Below are 22,159 nucleotides of genomic sequence, written 5' to 3' on the forward strand. Positions count from 1 at the left end.
GGAGCAGTGCAGTGCTGATGAGTGTGGGGATCCTCAAGATCATTAAGGAAGGGTCTAAATAAATATCTGCTGTGTTGCTCTCCATGGGGCTAGTTCAGGATTTGGTCCTTTATTATTGAAATTAAAGTGTTCCATCACGAGCATTACAGAGCTGATCTCACAGAGAATCAGTGCTTCGTGTCCCCAGCATGGCTTGGAGATAATTGGGTTTGGTTCAGTGAAACTTTAGAACAGATATTGCCAAAGTATAAAAATGAGGGTTCTCATGAGTGGCTGTCAGAGGAAAGCTAAATCTGCTCAGAACAGAGCTTCCCATGGGATCCAAGGGTTTGTTCCCTGAGCTGCCCTACCAGCAGCACCTGGAGGCAGTGGTGTGGGATGCAGGTGGGGATTCCAAGGGGAAGTTCCAGGAGATTTTGTTCTATTAGAAACTCTGGCATGTCATGGACACGTTGTGCTTCCCCTCATCCCTCTGAGCCCCTGCTGCCCACGGAGTGCCCAGCCTGGCACTGCAGTTCTGCACCTCAGCAGACACTCATATTCTTCACATGGGACTTTATTGCAAAGACTTCAAGCCTCAGAGGATTTAGGGCTTCCCATTATGTTTTTAGTGCAGGTTATAGGGGAAAATAAAAACGAGGGGCTGGCTGGAAAGAACTGGTGGTTCCTGTCAGCTGCTGGGATCGAGGAAGAACACTGGCTTCCATTGAAAAGCTCCTACAGTGCATATAATGCAATTAATTTATTGCTTATTTTTTACTTAGGTCAAATAAAACTCTGTCTGGAGTTTGTTAGGTGGGTGCAAGTGCTGTAGAGCTGAGCCTGCTGAATATCGAGTAGGTGGATAAACTTCTCATGAAAACAGGTCTCGTTGCTAACTCAACCCTGCAAAACAAAGGGAGAAATGGAAAGTCACACCAGGTGGGGTTCCCAGGAATCCAGTGTGGTCTAATGACAGACAGGCCATATTCTGTGCAGTCACTTCAACTCAGTGCTCTCCTCTGTGGTTTTCTGTCAGTCCTGCAGGGCTCAGGGTCCATCCAAACCAGCAGCTCCTGCTCAGGGAGGGGCGATGCCTCTTGCAGGTACTTCACCCCACACAGCCACACCTGGAGCAGTGCTCTCATTTAGGAAATGAAGCACTTGGGTGACTTTCTGGAAGGAATGTGAAAGTGGGGCCATTCCTCATAAAGTACCTGTGTGCTCATGGTCAGGCTTGGTTGGCTCCAGGTGAGGATGTGCAAGCTCAGCCCGTGTGCCACAGCCCAGCCACGCTGCTGGGGCCCTGAGCAAGGGCTCTGCCCGGGGCTGCAGGGACACAGAGCAGCTGTGGGGTCTCTGTCACATCCCTGCGTGGTGCCCGTACCCCAAGGGCCACCACCAGCCTCCTGCCCATGAGGGTTTGTGGTTTATGTTCGGCAGCTGCAAATGCAGTTCCCGCTGACCACACCCCAAAATAGCCTGAAAGCCCTCAAAAGCAGCAGCTGCGTCTCTCTGTGAGCCCAAAGCCAGCAGCCTGTTTCTCTGGTGGCTCCTCTTTCCCCTTCTGATGCTGTGTGAACAGAGTCCTTGGTGTGAAACTGAACAGCTTTAAAAACAGGGAAGAAAGTCACAGCGTGGAAATGCCATTGTTTTGCTGCTCTGAAGCCCCTGTGACTTTGAAGGATTTTCTTCTGGCAAATCTGTTCTGTTATATTCTGAACAGAATAGCAAATAGAAAGTCCACCTCCTTGCCCTCCTCCATACTTTCAATAGTCCTGTGATTTACTGGGATCAATACACATCAGCAGAGCAGCAAAACTTCAGAGGAGCTTTATAAAAATGAGGCTTTACCGCACGCTTCTGCCAGATGCCAACAGAGCAAGTAGGACAGCAATAGGTGGAGCTTTCACAGGAGATGCTCTGTCACTAATGGTCACCACCACTCCCCCAGCAGCCAGCCCCTGTGGAAATTGAGGCTCAAAATTGGCATGGACTGAGATACATTCAGCAATAAAAGCTGTAAATACCTTGCCATCACATAGTAGGCAAAAATTCCAAGGGCAGCTGAAGAAACCTTTAAACCATATCCTCTCAGGCTTGCCTCCCTGTTCTCTCGTGCCTTCACCCAGCTCCCTGCCTGCACTGGGGGTGTTGGTCTGGAGAACCAGTACAGCCAGTGAAAAGTCAGAGTAGCAGTAACAGTACCTCAGGTTCCACAGAAAGTGCTTCAAAATCACCTCCAAAGCTGCAAGATCAAGACTGGGAAAGTAAATGGGAGAGACACCACCAGTCTTGTTCCAGCTGCAGATGTGATGGGAAGAGGAGCAGTTTCCTCCAGGCCTGTCTGAGTAATGCAGTCAGAGGGGAGGATGGTTTGCTTCTACTTTGCTTCTCTGCCCCTGGTTGTAATTTACACATTGTGAATCTGTGTATTGTGTGATACACACTGAGTTAGAGTTAGGAAATGACGAGCCCTGTGATGTTCTCAAATGCACAACTACTGCCCAGATTGTGTAGATGGAATTAAAAGTCATTTCACCCTGGGATCCTGCTTTGCCAGGCAAAATATGTGGGGCCATGCTGCATATATAGGCTGGCATATCCCCAGTGACAGGAGCCAAGCTTTCTGTTCGTCCCCATTTCCAGAAATTGCTTGACTGGAGAGTGCACAAAACAAGACAGATTTTGGGTTCTGTGATAATGTGAGCTGCAGAGAGCTCCCGTGGTTCACCACAGCTACAGTTCAGCTTCAAAAGCTGGTCATTTGGGAGCAAATAGATACCCTCCAGTCTCAGCTGGCATTTTGTGCCCCTTGTACTCTCTCAGTTCTGTCCTAGTGAATGATATTCAGTGAGCTAAATGTACTGCTGCTGCTCTGCAAAGCTGCTGCTGAAATCTTTGTAATGAGATTAGGTAATGTACAGCCTTTGCCTAAGAAAAGCTCTCTAGCTTTGGGGGGTTTCCGCTTAGTTTTGCTAATCTGGCTGCTGATACTGAAAATGCAGACCCTGCTCAGCAGAGAGAGCCCAAATTGCATCCAAACCATGTCCCTGATTTTACAGAGTTCTGCTCTTCAGTGCTCAGGGCTCCATCCCTGTGTTGTTCATGTGGATTGCTGGGAACCTTGCCTGAGGACTGGCCACAGGGACGGAGCCCACGTGTGTGATGTGGCAGCTGTTTGGCAGCATGAAGCACCACTGGCACACACGCCCTGTTACCCACTGAGAGCTGCAGGTATTCATTCTGAGGGAGGCAGCACGAGGCTTGAGTCAGTTAATAAAGTTAATTCTGCCCTGCTCCCTGGGCCCAGAATGGGAATCGTTGTTCCTCAACTATTTCAAGAAACAGATTCATTCCTTTGGTGGGTCATAGGCAAAAAGAACTCTCGGGGTTATTCTTGGACGAAATGGGATGAAATCAAGCCTTTCCTGTAGGAAGATGACAGTTTTGCCATTTTTCCCAGTCTGCAGAGCTGTGTTTACCTTTGTGCTGGGAGGCAGCTCCTGGCTGCACTTGCTGGGCCACTGAGTTTCAGCAGCATCAGGGGAGCCAGGGGTGGCTCTGGCAAGTCAGGTCACTGCAGCAATTAGCAGCTCCTGGAATGGAGGTTTCCATTCTAAAGGCTGCCCTAGCAGTGTCACAGAGCTGTAAATAGCATTGAAGAGCTCAGGTCTGAAGCTTTAACTTCTATCAGACTTAAACAGTTTAATTTGAAAAAATGAGTACTATGGGCCTTGAGACAGCTTCCATTTTCCACTAGGTTACTGATTATTCGGGATTATGCAGCCAGGCATTGAAATCCTTCTTATGAAGCCTAATGTTCATGCAGCAGAGGATTTGCTTTGTGTATAAGACCATAGCGTTTAATTGGAATCAAAGCTAGAGAGATACATGGAGTTTCTCTTTCAAAACCTGTAGAATTTAATAGAGGATAATTCCCTTTCTACAGAGGATGTTGTTAAAAAGAAATCTTAGGAGAGATTCTATAGCAAGGACATGAATATTACAGAATTCTAAAGAATTATCCAAAAAGCTTGTGGAATGATTATCGCAGTCTAATATTTCCTATAAATTACATGTTAGTCTGTGGTGAGTAGGTCATCCTGGTGCTCGGTGTTCCGTAATGGAATGAACGGCTGCTCCCAAAGCTTGACCTCCATGAGCTCCAAGTGCCTTCCTGGCGTGTCAGAGTGATGACACTGAGCTAAACACGAAGAGTCTCATGTATGAAAAGTGCTGAACACCACTATTCTTTACTGATTATCCTGTAATTTTTTTTTCCACTGAAATTGAGATTCCTTTAAGAGACACTGGAAAAAGCTCTCTGCTCACAGAAGTGCTGTCATAAATATTTAAACATTTATATAACCTTTGAATATTTTAGCAACATTTACATGAGTACAGCAGAACTGGGTAAATGGGTTTACACACAAAAACACGAGGTTCTGAACCTGATGAATGCAAGCAGGACACCCACTGTTACCATGTCTCCTCATTCCTAAGGCCACACAGACTGCTACCTACAAAACAGACTGATGCCTCATGGTTTTTCAGTCTCCATAAACCTGACAGGATTGCTGCATTAAAACCTTCTCTCTTTGTCCTTCTGAACTGCCCTTCAGAGACTGGGCTGGTATCTCCAGAGGTGCAAACCACGGGAGTATAAACAAGCTCGGACTACAGTAGACTCACAGAGGCAACCATTCATTTATTTTTAGGCCTTACAGTTGTCATTCTTTCCACCCCTGTGTACAACAGACACAAACCAGAACAGACAGTGCTCTGAGTTCACCATCTTTTGAAAGGCAGCCTTAGCTTGTATTTGACGTGAAATTTGTCTTTTTTAAACTACCTGCCTCCCCCAGTAATTGAAGGAAGATTTCTCAGGAACCTGTAGTGGAATTGAACCCAGCAAACCCAATATTCTGCAGAGGTGCCAACAGCCCCTTTCTGGCTGTGGTGTCCGAGGTGTCCTTGGCTCATCCTTTCTGGTGACCCCGAACAGCTCGTGCTCCCTTCTTGCAGTTCTGCAGTACAGGGGTCATGGTGGGACAAAACCTTAATCTGGAAGGAGGAAGTGAAGGAAGACCCAGAGATTCTGCATTTGAGTGGCATCAGTACCAGGAATATCCTTAAAATCCACTGCAGCCCATCTGTTGAGGGCCAGGTGGAGAGGGAGGTTCAGTCCCCAGAGTGCCACAGGTAGCGGCTCAGGAGTGACTCTCTCTTGATTTCCAGGCTGCAGTTTTCTCTGTCAGCTCAATAAAATATGATTTGTTGCAGAAAGAATCTGTCCAAGTCATCTGGAAAGGCAGTGGCCTTTGTTACAAGGGGGCACAAAAATGTAATGCCAGGAAAAAGACAGAGAGGAAGCCTCTGGGGAACTGTGCTTAGCCCTGTCTTTTGCTGTCTGCTTCTTTATTTTAGTTTTAATCTGGAGAAAGAAGTTAGGAAAATAGAAAAAAGGGAGAAGTAGCTGAATGCAGCTTAATAATGAAAGAAACTGCTGAAATAGCATCAGAGAGCTCTTTAAAATGCAAAACTTCTTGCTGATCTGCTAAGCAGAAAAGAAAAAACCCAATCACTTAAAGGTGGTGGCTAAGCAGGCTTTCCCTTCATCATTGCTCACTTCTTCTGATGCCAGAGATGAAAAGCACTTTCAGAGGGAAGATGTTTTCATAGTAAAAGCATAAATACTACAGGAGATGAGAGACACATCACTGCTCACAGAGTCTCCAGCTTCTGTTAGAAACTCCTTGACCTGGAGTGGGCAGGACCCACAGCTGAGAGATTGTCCATGCACTGTTCCCTGACCTGGCAGAAGCCTGGAGGAAAACAGAAAAGCACTTTTATCTATCAAAAACCCTTAAACAAATACATCTTTTTAATTAAAAAAGAGATTTTGAGTTCTAATGTGACCCATTTTCTTTAATCTGCCTTCTATCCTTCCTCCATGATTCCATGTGACATTGCCTTTGGTCATCCCTACCAGCCCTGTGTTTCCAGCTTGTTTTACCCCACAGGAGAACAGATCAAAGCAGTTTTGCCAAGCCTGCACTGAGTAACTCCTGTACCAAGTTGTCTGGGGTGTTACTTCCACCTGGGTTAGTCTGGGCTGGGGCTCTCTTGTGGCACCACACAACCTGTACCCTTTTTTTGGTGAGAGGTGTCTGCTCAGAAAATCAGACCTTGCCTGGAGCTTGCTGGTGTTGTAAACTGTAGCAGATCTGGATTTGTTCTCTAAGGCTGAGAAACCCTGTATATTTATTTTTTAAGTGACGCTGTGTGAGGGATGGGCAAGGAAAGCAAACCCACTTGCTCTCATTTTCTCCTGCTGTGGCTGAGCTTAGCTGAGGTGTGTTGCTTACAGAAGCTGTAGATAGGGAATGGCTTTACCTGAACATTTCATGAGAGGTGAATTATCATTAACCCACAGAGAGCACACCCACCTGGTGATTAGATGCAGAGCTGCTTTCTCCTGTGTAGCACTAGTTGGGAAGTGTTGCCCTTCTCTGTCAGAAGTAATGGATGATGCTTCCAGAAGGGGTACCTGAAAAGAGTTAAAATGCATACAGAATTACAGGAACACAATAGAGCATGAGCTGTGCTCCTTTCCTCTGTGTGTGCTGCCTCCTTATCAGAAGTACAGGAGCAGAGGAAAAGCATGTGTAGGGACATTAGCAGTGCTTGTTCTTGGGGAAGAGAATAATGTTTTTCGCAATGCCGCTCCTAAAGACCTGCCACTGTTGCTGATGCATGTCCAGCAATAAATATCAACCCAGAGCAGTTTGAAAGGCTTTGTGGTGGCTGCTCAGCCACCTCCTTAGGATGCTGGATGGACTTGTTTAGCCATTTGTTTGTGGCATACCCACAAAGGCTTATAGCAGCTTTCCAGATACAGATGGAGATTGGATCTCAGCCCAGAACCATTTTGGAATTGCAGTTTTGCTACTATTGTTATTCTTCTTCTTTCCCCAACAGTTAGATTTGTTCAGTTACTGACAACAGAGAGCTTTAGGCAGTATAAAATCATACATCTAGAGCAGACCTGACCAGTCTGAAGCTGAGTGTGTTGTCAGAAATCTTTTATCAGCACGTGCAAGTGGTTTGCATGGTGCATAAATAAGCAACTTGCACAACTAAACCAGAACATTCACTTTGTCTTTGGGTTGAACTCCATAGAAATGGGTGGGATGGAGCCAGCTTCAGGACAGCAATGGCTGCTGCTCCAAGCAGAGTTCAATTAGATTTTGCTGACAAGCCTCCCAAACACTTCTGCTCAAAGGAAGATAAGGCTGAAGAGCCAAGAGCTTTATCTGAAGCTGCTTTGTCACATATTCCAGACATAGGGTGGACATCAGCAGCTCAGATACAGGGGCTGAGTGTCCCTGGGACATCCCAGGGACTGCTCACTGCTCTGGGCAGAAACACCTCCCTGGTCAGGAGCTCAGGGCTGGGCCTCCTGACATGCAGCCCTTGCTTGCCTGCACTTGGAGTTGTTTAATGAGAAACATTTTCAGGATGATTCCTCTCCCAGGGTGAAGCTGATGCAGAGACACCATAGAAAGAAAAAGCAACCCATCCAGGGGTGTGTTCTGAATAACTGCCTGCTATTTTATAGGATATTATACATATTATTGGGTTCCTCATGACCTCTGCTGCACGGTACTTTCAGATTTAATCAGTCAGTCATTCTGAAACAGCCTGGTGTGAGCTAAACCTGTTCCTGTATTGCCATTCAAGTTAATAGATAGAAAATTAGGCCATGCCGTTCATAGTGCTAAAATGAAGACATTTCTGCCCCCTTCAGGCTTTTAAACCGGCCTCAGATGGTCTGAGGGAGAAGCCTGAAGAGAGGGATGGGTCAGGTATTGCAGCACGTGGTAGTGCTTCAGTGACCAGAGCTGTCAGAGCATAACCCTCTGAGGGAATGAGGCAGAGACATGTTTGTATTACATTCTCTGAAGTTTCTTTTTGCAATTTCATCATCAAATATTTTACCAGAATATGAGCAGTGCCTGAACCCGAGAGAGGATCCAAACGGGATGTGTGTGTCCAACTGGGAGCAGTTCAGCTCCTGCATCTGTGGTCACAGAGGACATCCATCTGTTGGATTAGTCTGGGGACATCAGCACTGCCAGTTGATAATCTTCATTTGAATAAAATGGTGTTGGGAATGGATAAAAGGGAGCAGATGATAATACAAATCTATGTTCAGGTGGGGAGATGCATTTCCACCATTACCTGTGCTCGTTAGGGGTGATGAAATAGAATTCTGACAGGATGGGAGCAAGAGCAGGAGTTGGGATCTGCTGGGTTTGCTGTTAATTTCTGCAGACATACCAGCTCATTTAGTAATGTAACAGCTCCCATTGCTCACCACTTAATGTATGATTAATGTGCCACAGGATTTCCCCAGACATTTATGACACCTTTAGGAATAGAAATGACAATGACTTTATCACATGGAGTCACTTCATACTATCTGCATCTCTCTTAATGATTTATATATCCAGGAGTGATTTTATCACTAGTACTCAGTAACATAATAAATGAGAAAACTCAATGGTCTGTAAATTACAACACTGATTAAAGAAGTGATTACTGATATAACTCTTACACGACTATGATAATGCTTGCTTATATTTCAGGACAGCATTTACATATTAATGATAAATCTACTGTAGCGTTTAGAAATACTTTACAGCTTTAATCAAAATGTAAACATTTATAAACAGATAATGTTTATTGCAGGGGAAATGAGTAGACTTCTGCTACTCTTCAGTGGGTGAAATCTACTGCAGGGCCAGTGTTGAAAGCAGCATCGCCCGCTGATGAAGGTCATCCTCAGGGTAGAGCTTTGACTAGCTGCTTGCCCCTGTGGAGACCAGTTTGGGTTTGCTGGGTTCCTCTTGACCAAGCTGGGAAGGAGCTTTGCTCATTACGAATTCCCCAGCACTGCCGTTGGTTTGTAGCTTGCTGCATCGCAGACGGAAAATCAGCCGTAGGCTTCATAAATAGTATCCAGTCTTTAGGCATCTCCAGCATAATTGTGCCTCCTGAGCCAGGGAAGGATTTTGTGTTCATCTGCTCCCGTTGTACAAGGCCATCATTAACATGCAGAAAGAGAAGGGAGCCTTTTCTGTTTGTTTTGGGGTTGAGCCGCCAGGATTACACTTGGAGCTTGTTTTGTCACAGTGATCACCTTTTCTCCTTCCCCTGTCTCTTGCCCCTCTCAGGTTTCTGACAGGTGTGACTATGTTTTTGTCAACGGCAAGGAGATGAAAGGCAAGGTGAATGCTCTTGTGAACTTCACGTACCAGTACCTGAGTGCTCCCCTGCAGATCACGGTGTGGGTGCCTCGCCTGCCCCTTCAGATCGACATTTCCGACACTGAACTGAGCCAGATCAAAGGCTGGCGAGTCCCTGTTGTTTCCAACAAAAGGTGGGTTTGAGTTGCTACATTTCTTGGGTGATTTGTAAGATGAGTGCTCCCAAAATGCAGCGTCTTCCCCTGAGGAGCAGCAGTACTGGAATCTCCAGATTTGCACTGGGCATCTGCAGATAAAATAAAGCTTTTAGAAGTCGTGGGATTTTTGCTCCTGTGCATGTGTCTGTCTTGGGCAACAGAGTACAGTGTGGAACTCTGGTAAGGTCCAGTGGCAGAGTTGCTGTTTGGAGATGGCAGCACAGATGGAAAAGAGGCACAGTCCAGTTGTGTGCTCCTCCAGCCATGGGTCATCCATGGTCCAAAAAACCAGAAGGGAGGGCTCTCTCCATTAAGGGGGCACTCTCCATTAGCACTCCAATGTTAATTTTCACTGATGTTCTTGAAAACATTTCTTTATGCTTCGTTCTCTGCTGCCAAAAGGCCCACCAGGGACAGCGACGACGAGGATGAGGATGAGCGCAGGGGCAGGGGCTGCACCCTGCAGTACCAGCACGCCATGGTCAGGGTGCTCACGCAGTTCGTGGCTGAGGACTCCGGCCCCTGGGGGCAGCTGAGCTACCTGCTGGGCTCCGACTGGCAGTTCGACATCACAGACATGGTCAGGGACTTCATGAAGCTGGAGGATCCTCACGTTGCCAAGCTGCAGGAAGGCAGGATCCTGATCGGACGGGAAGTGGGAATGACCACGATGCAGGTACCTACTCTGGGCAGGGGTTCTGGGATGGTTCTGTGACTGCCACACGCTGCCATTCCCACAGAGAACCTCGGTGTGGGGTTAGAGATGGGAATCCTTACTAAAGCCAGTGTGGAAAGGGTTAATAGAGCTAATCTAGGCTGTGGGTATGAGAAAGGTGGAGGAGACAGCATGTGCATGAACTGGCTATCCGTAGTTCCCTAAAGAGAGCAGCATGGCCCTTAGTTTCAGTGAAGGGAAGGATGTTCTGCTGTCTTGATGTTCCATCAGAAACAGAAAAAAGCCAAGAGGAACAAGAATTTCCAAGCCGAGAAGTGAAGGACAAATCCTAGGCTGCTAGCCTCCCTTTGGAGTAGTTGGGAAGTTTAACGAGCTCATCCATACGGGAACACAGAGTAACAGGAGAAGAAAATTTTAAATCCGCTCTCATGGTGACACGATGCAGATAACACAGCTGGGACAGGACAGCTCCCAGTCTTGGATGGTTCTCAGCCATAACCCCTCCACTCAGGTTTTCTGACCCTGCTGACGAGATCAGACTCCCTTTTCTGTGTGCTCTGCATTTCTGTGTGCAAAGCTTTGGAGGCAAGAAGGGACGATGACCTTAAGAAAGGTTATAATAATTGATCAGCCTTTTCCTAAGTTGATTGTGTTGTGTTTCTCCAAAGGTTTTGTCTCCTCTGTCTGACTCCATCCTGGCAGAGAAGACAGTGACTGTGCTGGATGACAAAGTGACCATAACAGACCTGGGGGTGCAGCTGGTGTCTGGGCTCTCGCTCTTCCTGCAGCCGAGTGCAGCCACCAGCAGGGCCATTGTGGCTACAGCTGTTGCCCAAGAGCTGCTTCACACTCCTAAGCAGGTACTGTGCACTCTGGATTTACTGGGTTTGCCTTCTGGGATGGGGCAGAATTTCACCAGTGTGAAGTACAGATGATAATTCACAACGAGTTCAGAATTTAGACTTCAGGTGTAGTCCATGTCCATGTTCATTGCTTTTCCTTGCAGGTACTCTGGAGTTGCCTTGTCATTTCTTCCCTTCAAGTATGGACTTCATCTGCAGTAAAAGTTCTCACTACGCTCAAGTTGATGCTATTTACATTTTTAATACCCTTTCTTTAGCTAATGAACCCGTGTTGTTTTCACTGCATGGGCAGTCTTTGGACAGTGATCCTGGTTTGCTGTATGAGCACGCCCTTGTTTTTCATGCTGGAGAGCACAGAGCTCTGTGTGTCACAGCTTAATATCTTGAAGAGCTGTAAAATAGAGGCAGAAGATGGCCAGATGCATTTCTTCTCCCTCCTGGAGCCATGACACACTGCCAGGCTCGTCTCTCCTTTTATTTTTCATATGGATTTTGGGGGGGTTTCCTCATCCAGTTCATGTGCTGATCTTAAGCCAGCAAATTCCCATCTCTCTAAAGGGGGTCTTTCAAGCAGCTTGTCTCAGGTCACAACCTCTGTGGAAAAGAAGATTGGAGAACAGCACCAGATGAAGTCCAGCAGTCACTCTGGCCCAGAGTAAACCCAAGGGTCAGGAGCACTGGAACACGCTCGCTCCGTCGGTAGATTTGAAGATTGGGACTGGGGACCATGCAATTAAGTCTGTCCACAGCTACTCCTCCTGCAGAAACTATTTTTCATCTCACATAGATAGGGAGAGATCTCAAGTCAAGTTTTATGGCCCATTTTCATGATTATTGCTACCTAATTTTCTGGAACATAAAAATAATTTCGTTTGTTTTATAACTTAGTGACAGGAAAATGTCTGAACTAGAAGGACGTGGTGCCCATCTGTTCCATTTGTTGCATCCTGTAAACATAAGAATCTTATGTAATTAACCCATTTATACCCTTCTTCAGGGCTTAGAAACCACATCTGGCATGCTGTCTTCAAAGACTGTGAAAACAAAAACTGAAGCATTTCTAACCCAATCTTGTTCTGCAGCAGCACTGGAAGAATCATGGCTTTGATTGCAGATAAAAGAGCTTGTGGCTCTGGAAAGGCTGCCCAGTCCCACTGTCAGCTTCTCAGATTTATAGATGGCCTGTCCTGAGTATGCAGAGATATTTATCAGCATTGGGTTGTGGCCTATTCTGCCAGGGCATTCCAGTAGTGCCCATCGTGACACCTCCTGTTGTTTATGGCGTGGCAATATGATGTGACATGTCACTATATGTCACTGCAGCTGGCAAGTTAGGAAGGAATACAAAAGAGTAAAAATGTGTAAACGTGATTTGGGTTGAAATGATTTTTCCCAGCCTCCATGTTCTGAAATGATTTCAGTGAAATATTTGGTTTAAGCTGCTGTTCCTCTGCAGGACAATTTCAGGTGCCTGGGAGTGGCACTTTTCTGAAGCAGAGGTGAGTGGGGATGTCAGGCCCTGGTTCTGAGCAGTGTTTTCTGCCCTGGGGCTGCTGGGCAGTGTGAAGGGCTGCTGGCCTGCTGGCCTTGTCCTGGGCCTGCGGGTCACACCGTGGCATCTGTGCTCACTGAAGATACCCACTGTAAAACAGGAGGCAAGAGACAATCAAGCACCTTTTTCTTAGTTATAGAAGTTGAAAATCTTCCTTATTTCTTCTCCAGACTCCATCTGGGAAAAAAACCCCCAGGACCCAGACTCGCATTAGAAGGCAGTGGAAAACCTTCTCCAGCAGGCTCTGCAATGCCCAAGGTTGTCAGGAGTAGTCCCAGATCTGTGGGTTTTTCTCACTGCTCCTGTGCTTGGTGCCTCCTGTCCCAATTCCCTACAAGCAGAGAGCAGCTCATTCTGGTGGGTTCCCCCTCCAGGCTCTGCCTCTCCTCCCAGCTCCCCTCTGGAGCCTGCCCATTGCCTCTGCCTGTCTTCCAACACCTCCTCTTCTCCCCGAAAAAGAGGAATGCCCAGCCTGCTTCCCTATGGAAGGCTTTGCTGGGAGCATCACTCCTCCCTCGGGGCTTCTGTGAGGGCCAGTTCCTGCTGAAGCCTGTGAGTGTCTGGCTCCAGACCGTGCCTGCTCACTCTGAGCACAGCCCCTGCTTTCTGGGACGCTTTCCCTGTCCAGAGGCTGAGCTCATTTCACTTTCTACCCTGTTGTAAGACACTTGTTTTTCCTCCAGCCTAAGTCTCCCTCAGCCTGTAGACTGTTGAAAAGACTTCAGGGACTTTGCATCTCCATCACCGAAAACAAGACAGGAATAGATTTCACACTGGGAAATAAATGGAAGGAAACAGCGTAGGAGTGACCTATAGAGTCACAGACATCTCTTCCTTTCATTTGCAGTTTGAATGAAGGATATAACATTTAAGTCACTTTCCCTTAGAAAAATTAATGCAAATGTGGGAATGTTTGTGGCTAAATTTTGCAAGAAGTGACTCATGATTTGGAGTGCATCAGCTGAGATCCTGACTGAGCTGGAATTTTGAAGGCAAGTGCTGAGTGTTTTCTGAAAATCAAGCCCTTTTGAAAGAGGGTTTTTTCCAAGGAGACAGGCCAGGAGTAAGCATATACTTGAACATTGTGAGAACTTCATTATTTAAGTGTCTTTTCCTCTCAAGCAAGTTATAAAAAGGCCCAAATAACTCATGCAAACCTTACTGACGCAACTGAAAAACAAAATTAAGACAGCTGAAGGTTTTGTTTCCCTCAGGAACAATTGGGTATGTGTCAGCATGGTCACACAGAAAAAAAGAGTCGTGTTCTTGGTCAGCTATTTTCCCTGGCTCCCCTTTAGCACCTCCAGCAGCCAAGCTGCAGCCCAGATGAACAAATGTGCTTGGGGAACTGGGGCTGTGCAGGCCCAGCACTGTCCCCAGCACAGCCAGCAGTGCCTCTGTGGGTGCAGTGCAAGGCACAAAGCACTGCACAGGTTGTGCTGGTGCAGATCTTTCAGTAGCACAGGAACAAATTCGGAGTTTGTGCTGTGGCTTTCTTTCAGTGGCCATAATGACTGGCTGATAATGAGCACATCTTGTCTGCATACGCAGCACAAAGCAGCCAAAACACCTGAAAAGTTGGCAGTTTCTCCATAAATACAAAGCACTCTAAAGAAGATAAGCCTTTTTTTGGATGCCTTAAGTTAGATACCTCTGTCTATAGCTGGGCAACTAATTACCTGCTGTGGCAGGGTGACCTTGAGGGATGCTGAGCCCATCTTATTTTTTAATCAATAGGGAGCTCATTGGCACTGAAAAGTGGATCAGTGATTTAGGTGCCTAAAAATAGATGCAGGTTGACCAACTTCTAAATACCAAAGATGAAGTAACTTCTCAAAATTTGGAAACTGTAGCTGTGAGTAATCTATTTTTAGTGGCCATCTGCTCAGGTAGGAAAGCTGTTCCATTTGGCTTGCTGACGGTTGTTAAATCAACACTGTCATCTTAAAGGCTTCTCCAAAATGTAAACAAAAGAAAACCTACAGTGTTTAAGTGTCTTCTGATCTAAGTGAGCTTCAAAGACTCTCAAAGCTCAGCTGGCTCTGCAGGGAAGCTCAGAGTCATACCCAGGTTTTTGGTCACTGTAGGGTCTAAAGGGGTCTGATGAACTGGAATGGGTCAGTGAAGAAAGAAGAAAAAAGGCCTTTAATAAACAGCTCTGTGCATTAATGTATAAACTGCAGACGTTTTCTCAGGGAAAAAGAGCAGTGTTGGTGCTTTCTAAAAGCCAAGTTCTTGTGTTTCCAGGTGTAGGGCCTGTTGACATCAGTGACAAGATCCAGCCCTGAGGCTGGGGATGGCTGCTCTCACTCTGCTGGGAGGGGAGGGTGCCCAGCACCCTTGGTCAGGACAACAAGCCGGGGTCATTCCCATGTCCCTGCCTTTTGGATGGTCTGGTTTAGCTTGTGGCCTTCATGCAAACCAGTTCTGAGAATTCACTGACATCTCACGGTTAAATAACAGGTACCAGGAGTATTTTTATGGTGTGGATTCGTTACCCCACCCTGGCAGTGGAAGTTACACTTAAATTGTATTTATATCTTCTTTGAACTGACAGAGCAATGTAATGGCTCACGGGAATGACAAAGGAATTAAGCAGCATGGGAAAGGAAGAAGGGATGCATTGTTAGATTAGAATCTGAATTCTTCCCTTGCAACTACAAGCAAATTCCCACTGGAAAGGAATGTCACATTAGCGGATTGGACAGAAAGGAGAGAAAGAAATACACAGTGGGGGAATGCATGGTTTGAATTAAGATCTGAGTCTTGGCTGCCTTTCATTTCCACATCATAACGATCAAGCCCAATTCTTACTACACCAGCCACAGGCTTAAAAAATAAATGCACATGTAATACTTTGATATTTCATGTGATAAAATTGCTGGGGAAATCCATTCCAGCATTCAAGTCCCCAGACAGAACAATCAGTGCTGGTCTAATAGAAGCTGCTGAGAACAGTATTCCTTTGCCTTTATTTGAGGGAGGGATGTATTTGTTTTCTGCAGAGCCAACCATTTCTTTCCTCTCATGTCCTGCCTCACTCCAGGATTCTTGCAGCTGACCCCAGCAACTGAGGGCTTATCCACAAATACTTTTATTTGTGCTATAGTGAATGAAGACCATTAAAAGGCCTCTTTATTCTGAGCATGGAAGAAAATCAAATATCCCGATCTTTGTTTCTAAGCAGTAGAATTCTCTAAAATGCAACCAGTTTATCCAAGAAGATTTATCAAATGGTACCTTTGGACTGGTAAGCCACAATGTAATTGAGGGCCAGAAAAGGTGGTGGAACTGCCACAGATCAAGAGCTGAAATTACACCTGTAATGGAGGAACAGAACAGCAAAGGCACAAGGGAAAATTCAGACAAAATATGTCTTGATGAAGTTTTCTATGTGCTTAAGGAAAGCCTGATGATAATCAACAGTGGTTGTGGGAAGCAGTTTCTACACCTCTGTACTGGGTTTTGCTGTCATGAACATGATCCAGTGAACATTCTTGGACTCATTTCACATCATGATCAGCGTTGCAGATCCTCCTGCTCTGTGGGGAACAGTGGCACCGATGTGTCCGTGCAGGTCATTCGTTCTGAGAGAGCAGCTGAGCACCTCTGTGTGTGTGTGTGTGAAGAGAAAAGAGAGGAAAAGTGGGGGAAAGAAAGACTGGAAAGCAAGATAATCCCTCAAAGTCTTTGTTTATGCTTGATAATTTAAGAGCACAAGCATTTGTCACCTCAGCATTGAGGGCATGAGACGAGGGGCAGCAACTTCGCAGGTGAGAAGGCTCCAATCCATCTTCATCTCCTGAGAGTAACTGGAGGACCTTGTCAGAGATGTGGAGGGGATTTATTGATGTGGTACACCAGATTTGCAGAAACAGCTCCTTGAAGGACGTGGCACTAAATCATTTCCTTTTCCTCCCTTTTTTTCTTTTTAGCTTTCCAGAATTTATAATCATTTGGGAAATTCACTTCCTTCCCCTGCCTTTGGCTTTCCTCTAACGATGTGAATGAGAGGAGATGATCTCAAATGGAATATTTGGGCTGATACAATATGTTTTGGCAGGATTTTAAATTCTCCCTGTTTCTCTCATTTGTTTTCTTTCCCTTTTAATTAATGTTGTCCACAGCAATGTTGTGCTGTGAAAAGAATTGGTTCTTCCTCTGAAAAAAGGTTCTCTTGGAAATAAAAATCGTCAGTGCTGGTAGAAAATAATGGCTAAGCCAGTGCACACCTCTGTTACCTACGGTAAATCACATGTGTGCCTGCAAATTTCAGCTGACTGCCATCTCGTTTTTCTCTGTCGCTGCTTCATAAAACCAGGAATGCAGAATAGTAGAGCAATGGCGTAAAGAATAAAAGTTGAAGTTGCTGGCAACTTAGTCCAAATGCACAAAGGATTTAGTGACGTGAGTCTTGTAGAGATGCGGAGCTGTGGATGTTCCCAGCTGGGAAGGAGGCACAGGTGTCATCATTTCCAGCCCTACCTGTCCAAAATTCTGCCCTTCCCTTCTCAGGCTGCTCTCCAAAAGGCAGCACCGCGGGCAGGCAGTGATGATGTGCTGGAAATGATGCTGGTGTTTTCCCCTGCGTAGGCTGATGGAAAGTCAGTATATCTTCCCCAGTGGTACACGAGGCTGACCTCTTGTTTAGGGAGAAGGAAAGCAACAGGGTGTTGAATTGCCTGAGGAGATGAATCTTCTCCTCTCTGCACATATCCATTAAAAATTCCCCTTTGCTTTCCTGTGACCGGCGTTGCTCTACTATAGATTTCTGTGATAGAAATTCGAGCTGTGCCCTGCAGCTTTATGTTTCTGTCTGTTCAGCCATTTCAGGGTTGTTTCTCCAGTGAAAGATCAGATGTTTTAATTTCCTTATGCAGTTCACTCTTCCCAGCTTCTGAGTTACCCTGGCTCCATTTCAGCTCTTTGAAGTAAATTTGAATCACCAAGAACTTTGCCTTCTTTCCTGTTGTGCCACAACTTATTTTTCTTCTTTCAGTCCCTCAAGTACTTGCTGGTAGTGCTTTGGAAATCAAATATTCAGTATGACCCAACCTTCTGCACAGCTAAATGCCCCTTGCTGTTTTCATTGAAAAAGCTTTAAATTCAACTAGAAGGGTAGCAATTCTCTTTGTTTATGACCATAGCATAACAAATTGCAGCCAATTGAAAACCATATTAAGTTGTAAATTTGTATTATGACTGGACATTAACAGGGTGGCAGTGTTTTTCCCCAGTGCTGGTTTTTCAGCCCGGTTGTTCTGATGTACCCAAGTGTAAAGTTATTAGAGCCATTTGTGGTTGAAGTCTGGGAAGCAAAGAACTTCACTTTTGTGGGAAGTTGCACTCTGGCAATCTGCCTGGCCGTCTGCTGCCTGAATGGGCAAGGCATAGAACAAATGAAAAATTAAAGAAATGTCCCGCAAAGAAAGCTATTGAGACGTGGAGAAGTAAATATCTGTATCATCTGGAAGGGATTTCACATGGCAAAGAGCTGACCTCTGGCTTTGTGTTTGCTTCTGATGATGACTTCTAACAGTGCTACCTGCAGAGAACAAAGACAGACCAATTAAATCCAGGCCATTTGTATTTTTATTGTAGAGATCATGCCAGAATCCCCATCCTCCTCTGCTTGACACAAAAATTTGGTGGACTTTTTAGTTGTCTCAAGGATAATGTGTGTTTTACTTAGACCTTTCTCCAACAAAACAGCAATTGTTCTGTGAGTCTTTTTCTTTCAGATGAATCTTCTGCTCCAGCCATTTCCAAGATGCTGTGGTAGCTCCTTACTCCTGCTAAGATATTCATGCCTTAATTTGACAGTGCCCCATGACACCTGTGCATGTAGAACACGAGGAAAATAAGTGTTCTGTCGAGTGCCTCTAGTAACTTTTCTGATTTGCCTCTTCCAGCTTTTGTATGACGGGAACGACTTTCCTTACAAAGCTTGTAAAATTATAGCCTGCTAATGGGTACTTTGGTGAGAAGAACATCTCGTATCAATTATTTTACATGTCCTTCTGCAAAACATTCTCAGGGAGGATAGCAGTGGACCCTTTAGTGACAAATGTGCCCAGTTGTGCGCCCCGTCAGTCGAGGCTTGGTTTGCTTTAAATGCAGTGCAGAGCCGGTGTCTCCCATTTCCTCCAGCTGCCAGTCAGAGCTGGGAGCCTGATGAGCTGCAGGGGGTTGAGCTGATTTATTTAAGGCCCTGTCTTTAAACATGTCCCTCTCCTTTCAGGAAGCTGTGGTAAGCACCTGGGTCCAGTTCAGTGACAGCTCTGTTACTCCGCTGGACATTTATGACCCCAAGGACTTCTCCCTCTCCGCCGTGTCACTGGACGAAGCTGTTGTGTCCATCCACCAGAGCCCTGCCCTGAAATGGCCTGTTGTGGCGGCAGAAGGCGAGGGCCAGGGAGCGCTGATCAAGGTGGACATGATGATCTCTGAAGCCTGCCAGAAGTCCAAGAGGAAAAGCGTGCTGGCCGTGGGGAGCGGCAATATCAAGGTCAAGTTTGGGCAGAACGACGCGGACGCGGATGCGGGCGGCGATTACGACGCGGACGAGATCGAGAACCACGCGAGCGACCGGCGCCACAAGGCCTCGGACCAGGAGCGCTACGGGCAGGACGGGCGCTACTACGGCGGCTCCTCAGCAGAGAGGGAGGAGGGGCCCCTCAGGAAGGTCAGCACCACGGCAAAATCCATCCTCAAAAATAAAGTCATCAGAAACAACCGGCTGGACGGCGGCAAACTCTCGGACGACAGCCAGCTGCAGAACATCCCCATTGACTTCACCAACTTCCCCGCCCAAGTGGACCTGCCCAAAGGCGGGGCTGGCATGGAGGACAGCGACCTGGTGCAGACACCCCGGGGCCTCAGTGACCTGGAGATCGGGATGTATGCTCTGCTGGGGGTCTTCTGCCTGGCGATCCTGGTGTTCCTCATCAACTGTGCGACGTTTGCACTCAAGTACCGCCACAAGCAGGTCCTGGTGGAAGGACAGACCACCATGACCCACTCCCACGACTGGGTGTGGCTGGGAAACGAGGCGGAACTGCTGGAGAACACAGCAGACGCGTCACCTCAGCAGGACGAGCACACGACCATCATCGACCGGGGCTCGGGGAGCGAGGAGAGCAACCAGCTGCTCAATGGCAGCGCCCAGAGGAACACTCAGAGCCAGGTGCACAGGGCCGCGGACCCGGGGGGGAGGCCGGGCAAGGAGCAGAAGGCGGAGCCTTTGCACTCGCCCACGTCCAAGCGGAAGCGGGTGAAGTTCACCACGTTCACCACCATCCCGCCCGACGACGGCTGCCCCACCGTCAACTCCATCCTCAGCAGCAATGACGATGACATTAAGTGGGTGTGCCAGGACATGGACCTGGGGGACTCCAAAGAGATACGAAACTACATGGGGAAGTTCAAAGACAAAGTGTAGCTCCTTGCTGGGTTTTTTTGGGGTTTAACCACACCTTGATGCCTTCAGTTCTACAGTATATATTGGGACGGACGAGGGGGAGGGGAAGGAATCGCCAGGAGAAATGATGAGGCAGTTTTTATAATCAGGGAAAGAAATTTGCCAAACTGTCCGTGGTTTGTTTTTGTTTTTTCACTTTGTTTCGTTGGTTTTATTGGTTTTGGGGTTTTTTCCAGTGGTTATTCTGCTACTCGTGGATTTAGGAAGTGGAATATAAATAGCAGAAAGGAACAAGGAAATGGTATGACCAATGTGATGAACTGGGCAAGATGAGGTTGTGAAAATTGATTTTATGGGTCATACAAATAATAATGATGGTAATATTTCACAGTACCAAAAATATCTGTAAAAAGAAATGAGAGAATATAAGAGCATGAAAACAATGAGCAAGAGGCAAACAATAACTTGTTCTGGTTCCAATAACACATCACAGTTATGGACATATGACCCACAAGAAGACTTTTTATATTGGTATTTAAGCCATTTCTTTTTATTCCTTCATTTGAAGATGTGTCTTTGGCATTACATGCGAAGGAGGAAGAAATTACCTGGTATTTTCATTTTTGCTTTTCCATTTGTCTTGTAAATTGAAACAGAATCATTTTCCCTCTTGTATTTTTCTTTTAAATATCTTGAAAACAGGAAAATTTAAAATTCAGTAAGTTCACAGTGGGCCAAGAACGTTCTGTTTCTCAGTTAGCTGTAAACAGTCTCCTGTCATTTAAAGAATTCAGGGGATAAGTATTGACTAATAATTTCCATGTCTCTTCCGAAAGCCTGAGCCTCCATTTCACCCTAGCTAGAAATACGTTCTGGTTGGAAGAATCTTCATTTTCCTTTCAGGTTTGGATTGTTTGTTTAGTTGCTCGTTTTAAATTTCCACAACCAAAGTTCCTGCGTTTCACCAAGGGAAGAAGGTGCTGTTTTTTGTTAGCTTTTAGAAGTACCAAGCAATGGGAGTGCCCCACTGGTGCATCTTAAATGTACCTGGAACTGACACCATCACAGGCCAAATATGTACAGCCTGGAGTTTGGTTTGTTTAGGGGTTTTTCACCAAGTTCATGAATTCATAATTTTGTGCTGGAATTTTCTGTTTATTCTAATATTCACCAGCTCTCATCAAGCTCTGAAAGCAAGAAGAAGAATGGACAGAAAGACACTGATTGCCCCCAAACTTTTATTTCCTTGTACTGGGAGAGCTGGCCTCTGGACACACTGTTGGGAGGGAGGGAAATATTGCTGGAGCAAAATCAAGAAATACTGGAGCTATTTTATAAATTTCTTTTTTTTTTTTTTTGTTTGGCCATTGGACCAGCTCAGACTGAAAATTTTAGACTAGATTGTAAAGCTGATGTTTTGAATAAACAAACACCAACCCCGTAATAAATGGGAAGCAAATACAAAATAAGAGATTTAATTTGTGGAGTGGCAGAACTGTGTTGGCTCAGTGCCAGTTCACGTTTGTGGAGGACACAGATCAAGATCTGTTCCGTGAGGAAACCACTGTCCTCCCAAACCTCTGGTAACTAAAAGGAGGTGGCACATCCGGCCTTTGGAAAGCAGTGTTATGTCCTGACTGTTAGCCAGAAGCACCTGCATCGTCCTGTCCTTGCCATTATTTCGTTGTTTTGGGTTTTTTAATTACTAAACTCCGTAGTTCGGTTTTTTTTACTTGGACAGAGTCAATCCTGCCACCCAGTAACATAGATGGACGTTTTAACAAGGTATGCCTAGTATGCATTGTAGACTGAAAGAATGTAATATTTATTTATACATGTTATACGAATTGTAATTAAAATGCTTTACACGGCTTGACAAATTCCCTTTCCTCAGGGGAGGGGGCTCCTCTGTCATTCTTGTGCTCAAGTGCTGCATCCACTGCCCTGGAACATGATTTAAGCCACTTTCTGGAGAGAGAATAGAGATGTATGAAAGTTTTTCCCTGCTCTGACCCTTCCTGGGTGAAGCAGTTCCCCTTCCCAGGCACGTGGTGATGATGATGATGGATGGCAGGAACAGCAGGCACAGTTCAGGGCAGGGGCACAATCCATCTTGTTCATCCCATGCCTCCACCAGCACGAGCAGCTCCGGGGCTCTGCTCTTGGTGTGGGCAGCTCCCTGCAGCCCAGGCATCAG

At 46.1% G+C, this 22,159-nt stretch overlaps 1 protein-coding gene across 3 annotated transcripts in view; it reads left to right on the forward strand.

The window, feature by feature from the left end:
* Window positions 1-21,842, forward strand: part of TMEM132C (transmembrane protein 132C) — a 194,258-nt gene extending 172,416 nt beyond the window's left edge. For all 3 annotated transcript variants that reach the window (XM_032127729.1, XM_032127730.1, XM_032127731.1), the window contains 4 exons: window positions 9,222-9,427; window positions 9,854-10,127; window positions 10,796-10,987; window positions 18,784-21,842. In XM_032127729.1, coding sequence (XP_031983620.1) covers window positions 9,222-9,427; window positions 9,854-10,127; window positions 10,796-10,987; window positions 18,784-19,983 — 1,872 coding nt within the window. In that variant the 3' untranslated portion in view covers window positions 19,984-21,842. The remainder of the gene's footprint in view (window positions 1-9,221; window positions 9,428-9,853; window positions 10,128-10,795; window positions 10,988-18,783) is intronic.
* Window positions 21,843-22,159: the final 317 nt, after the last annotated feature.

This window comes from Corvus moneduloides, chromosome 18, assembly GCF_009650955.1.
Source record: "Corvus moneduloides isolate bCorMon1 chromosome 18, bCorMon1.pri, whole genome shotgun sequence".
In the NCBI taxonomy this organism is placed as follows: Eukaryota; Metazoa; Chordata; class Aves; order Passeriformes; family Corvidae; genus Corvus; species Corvus moneduloides.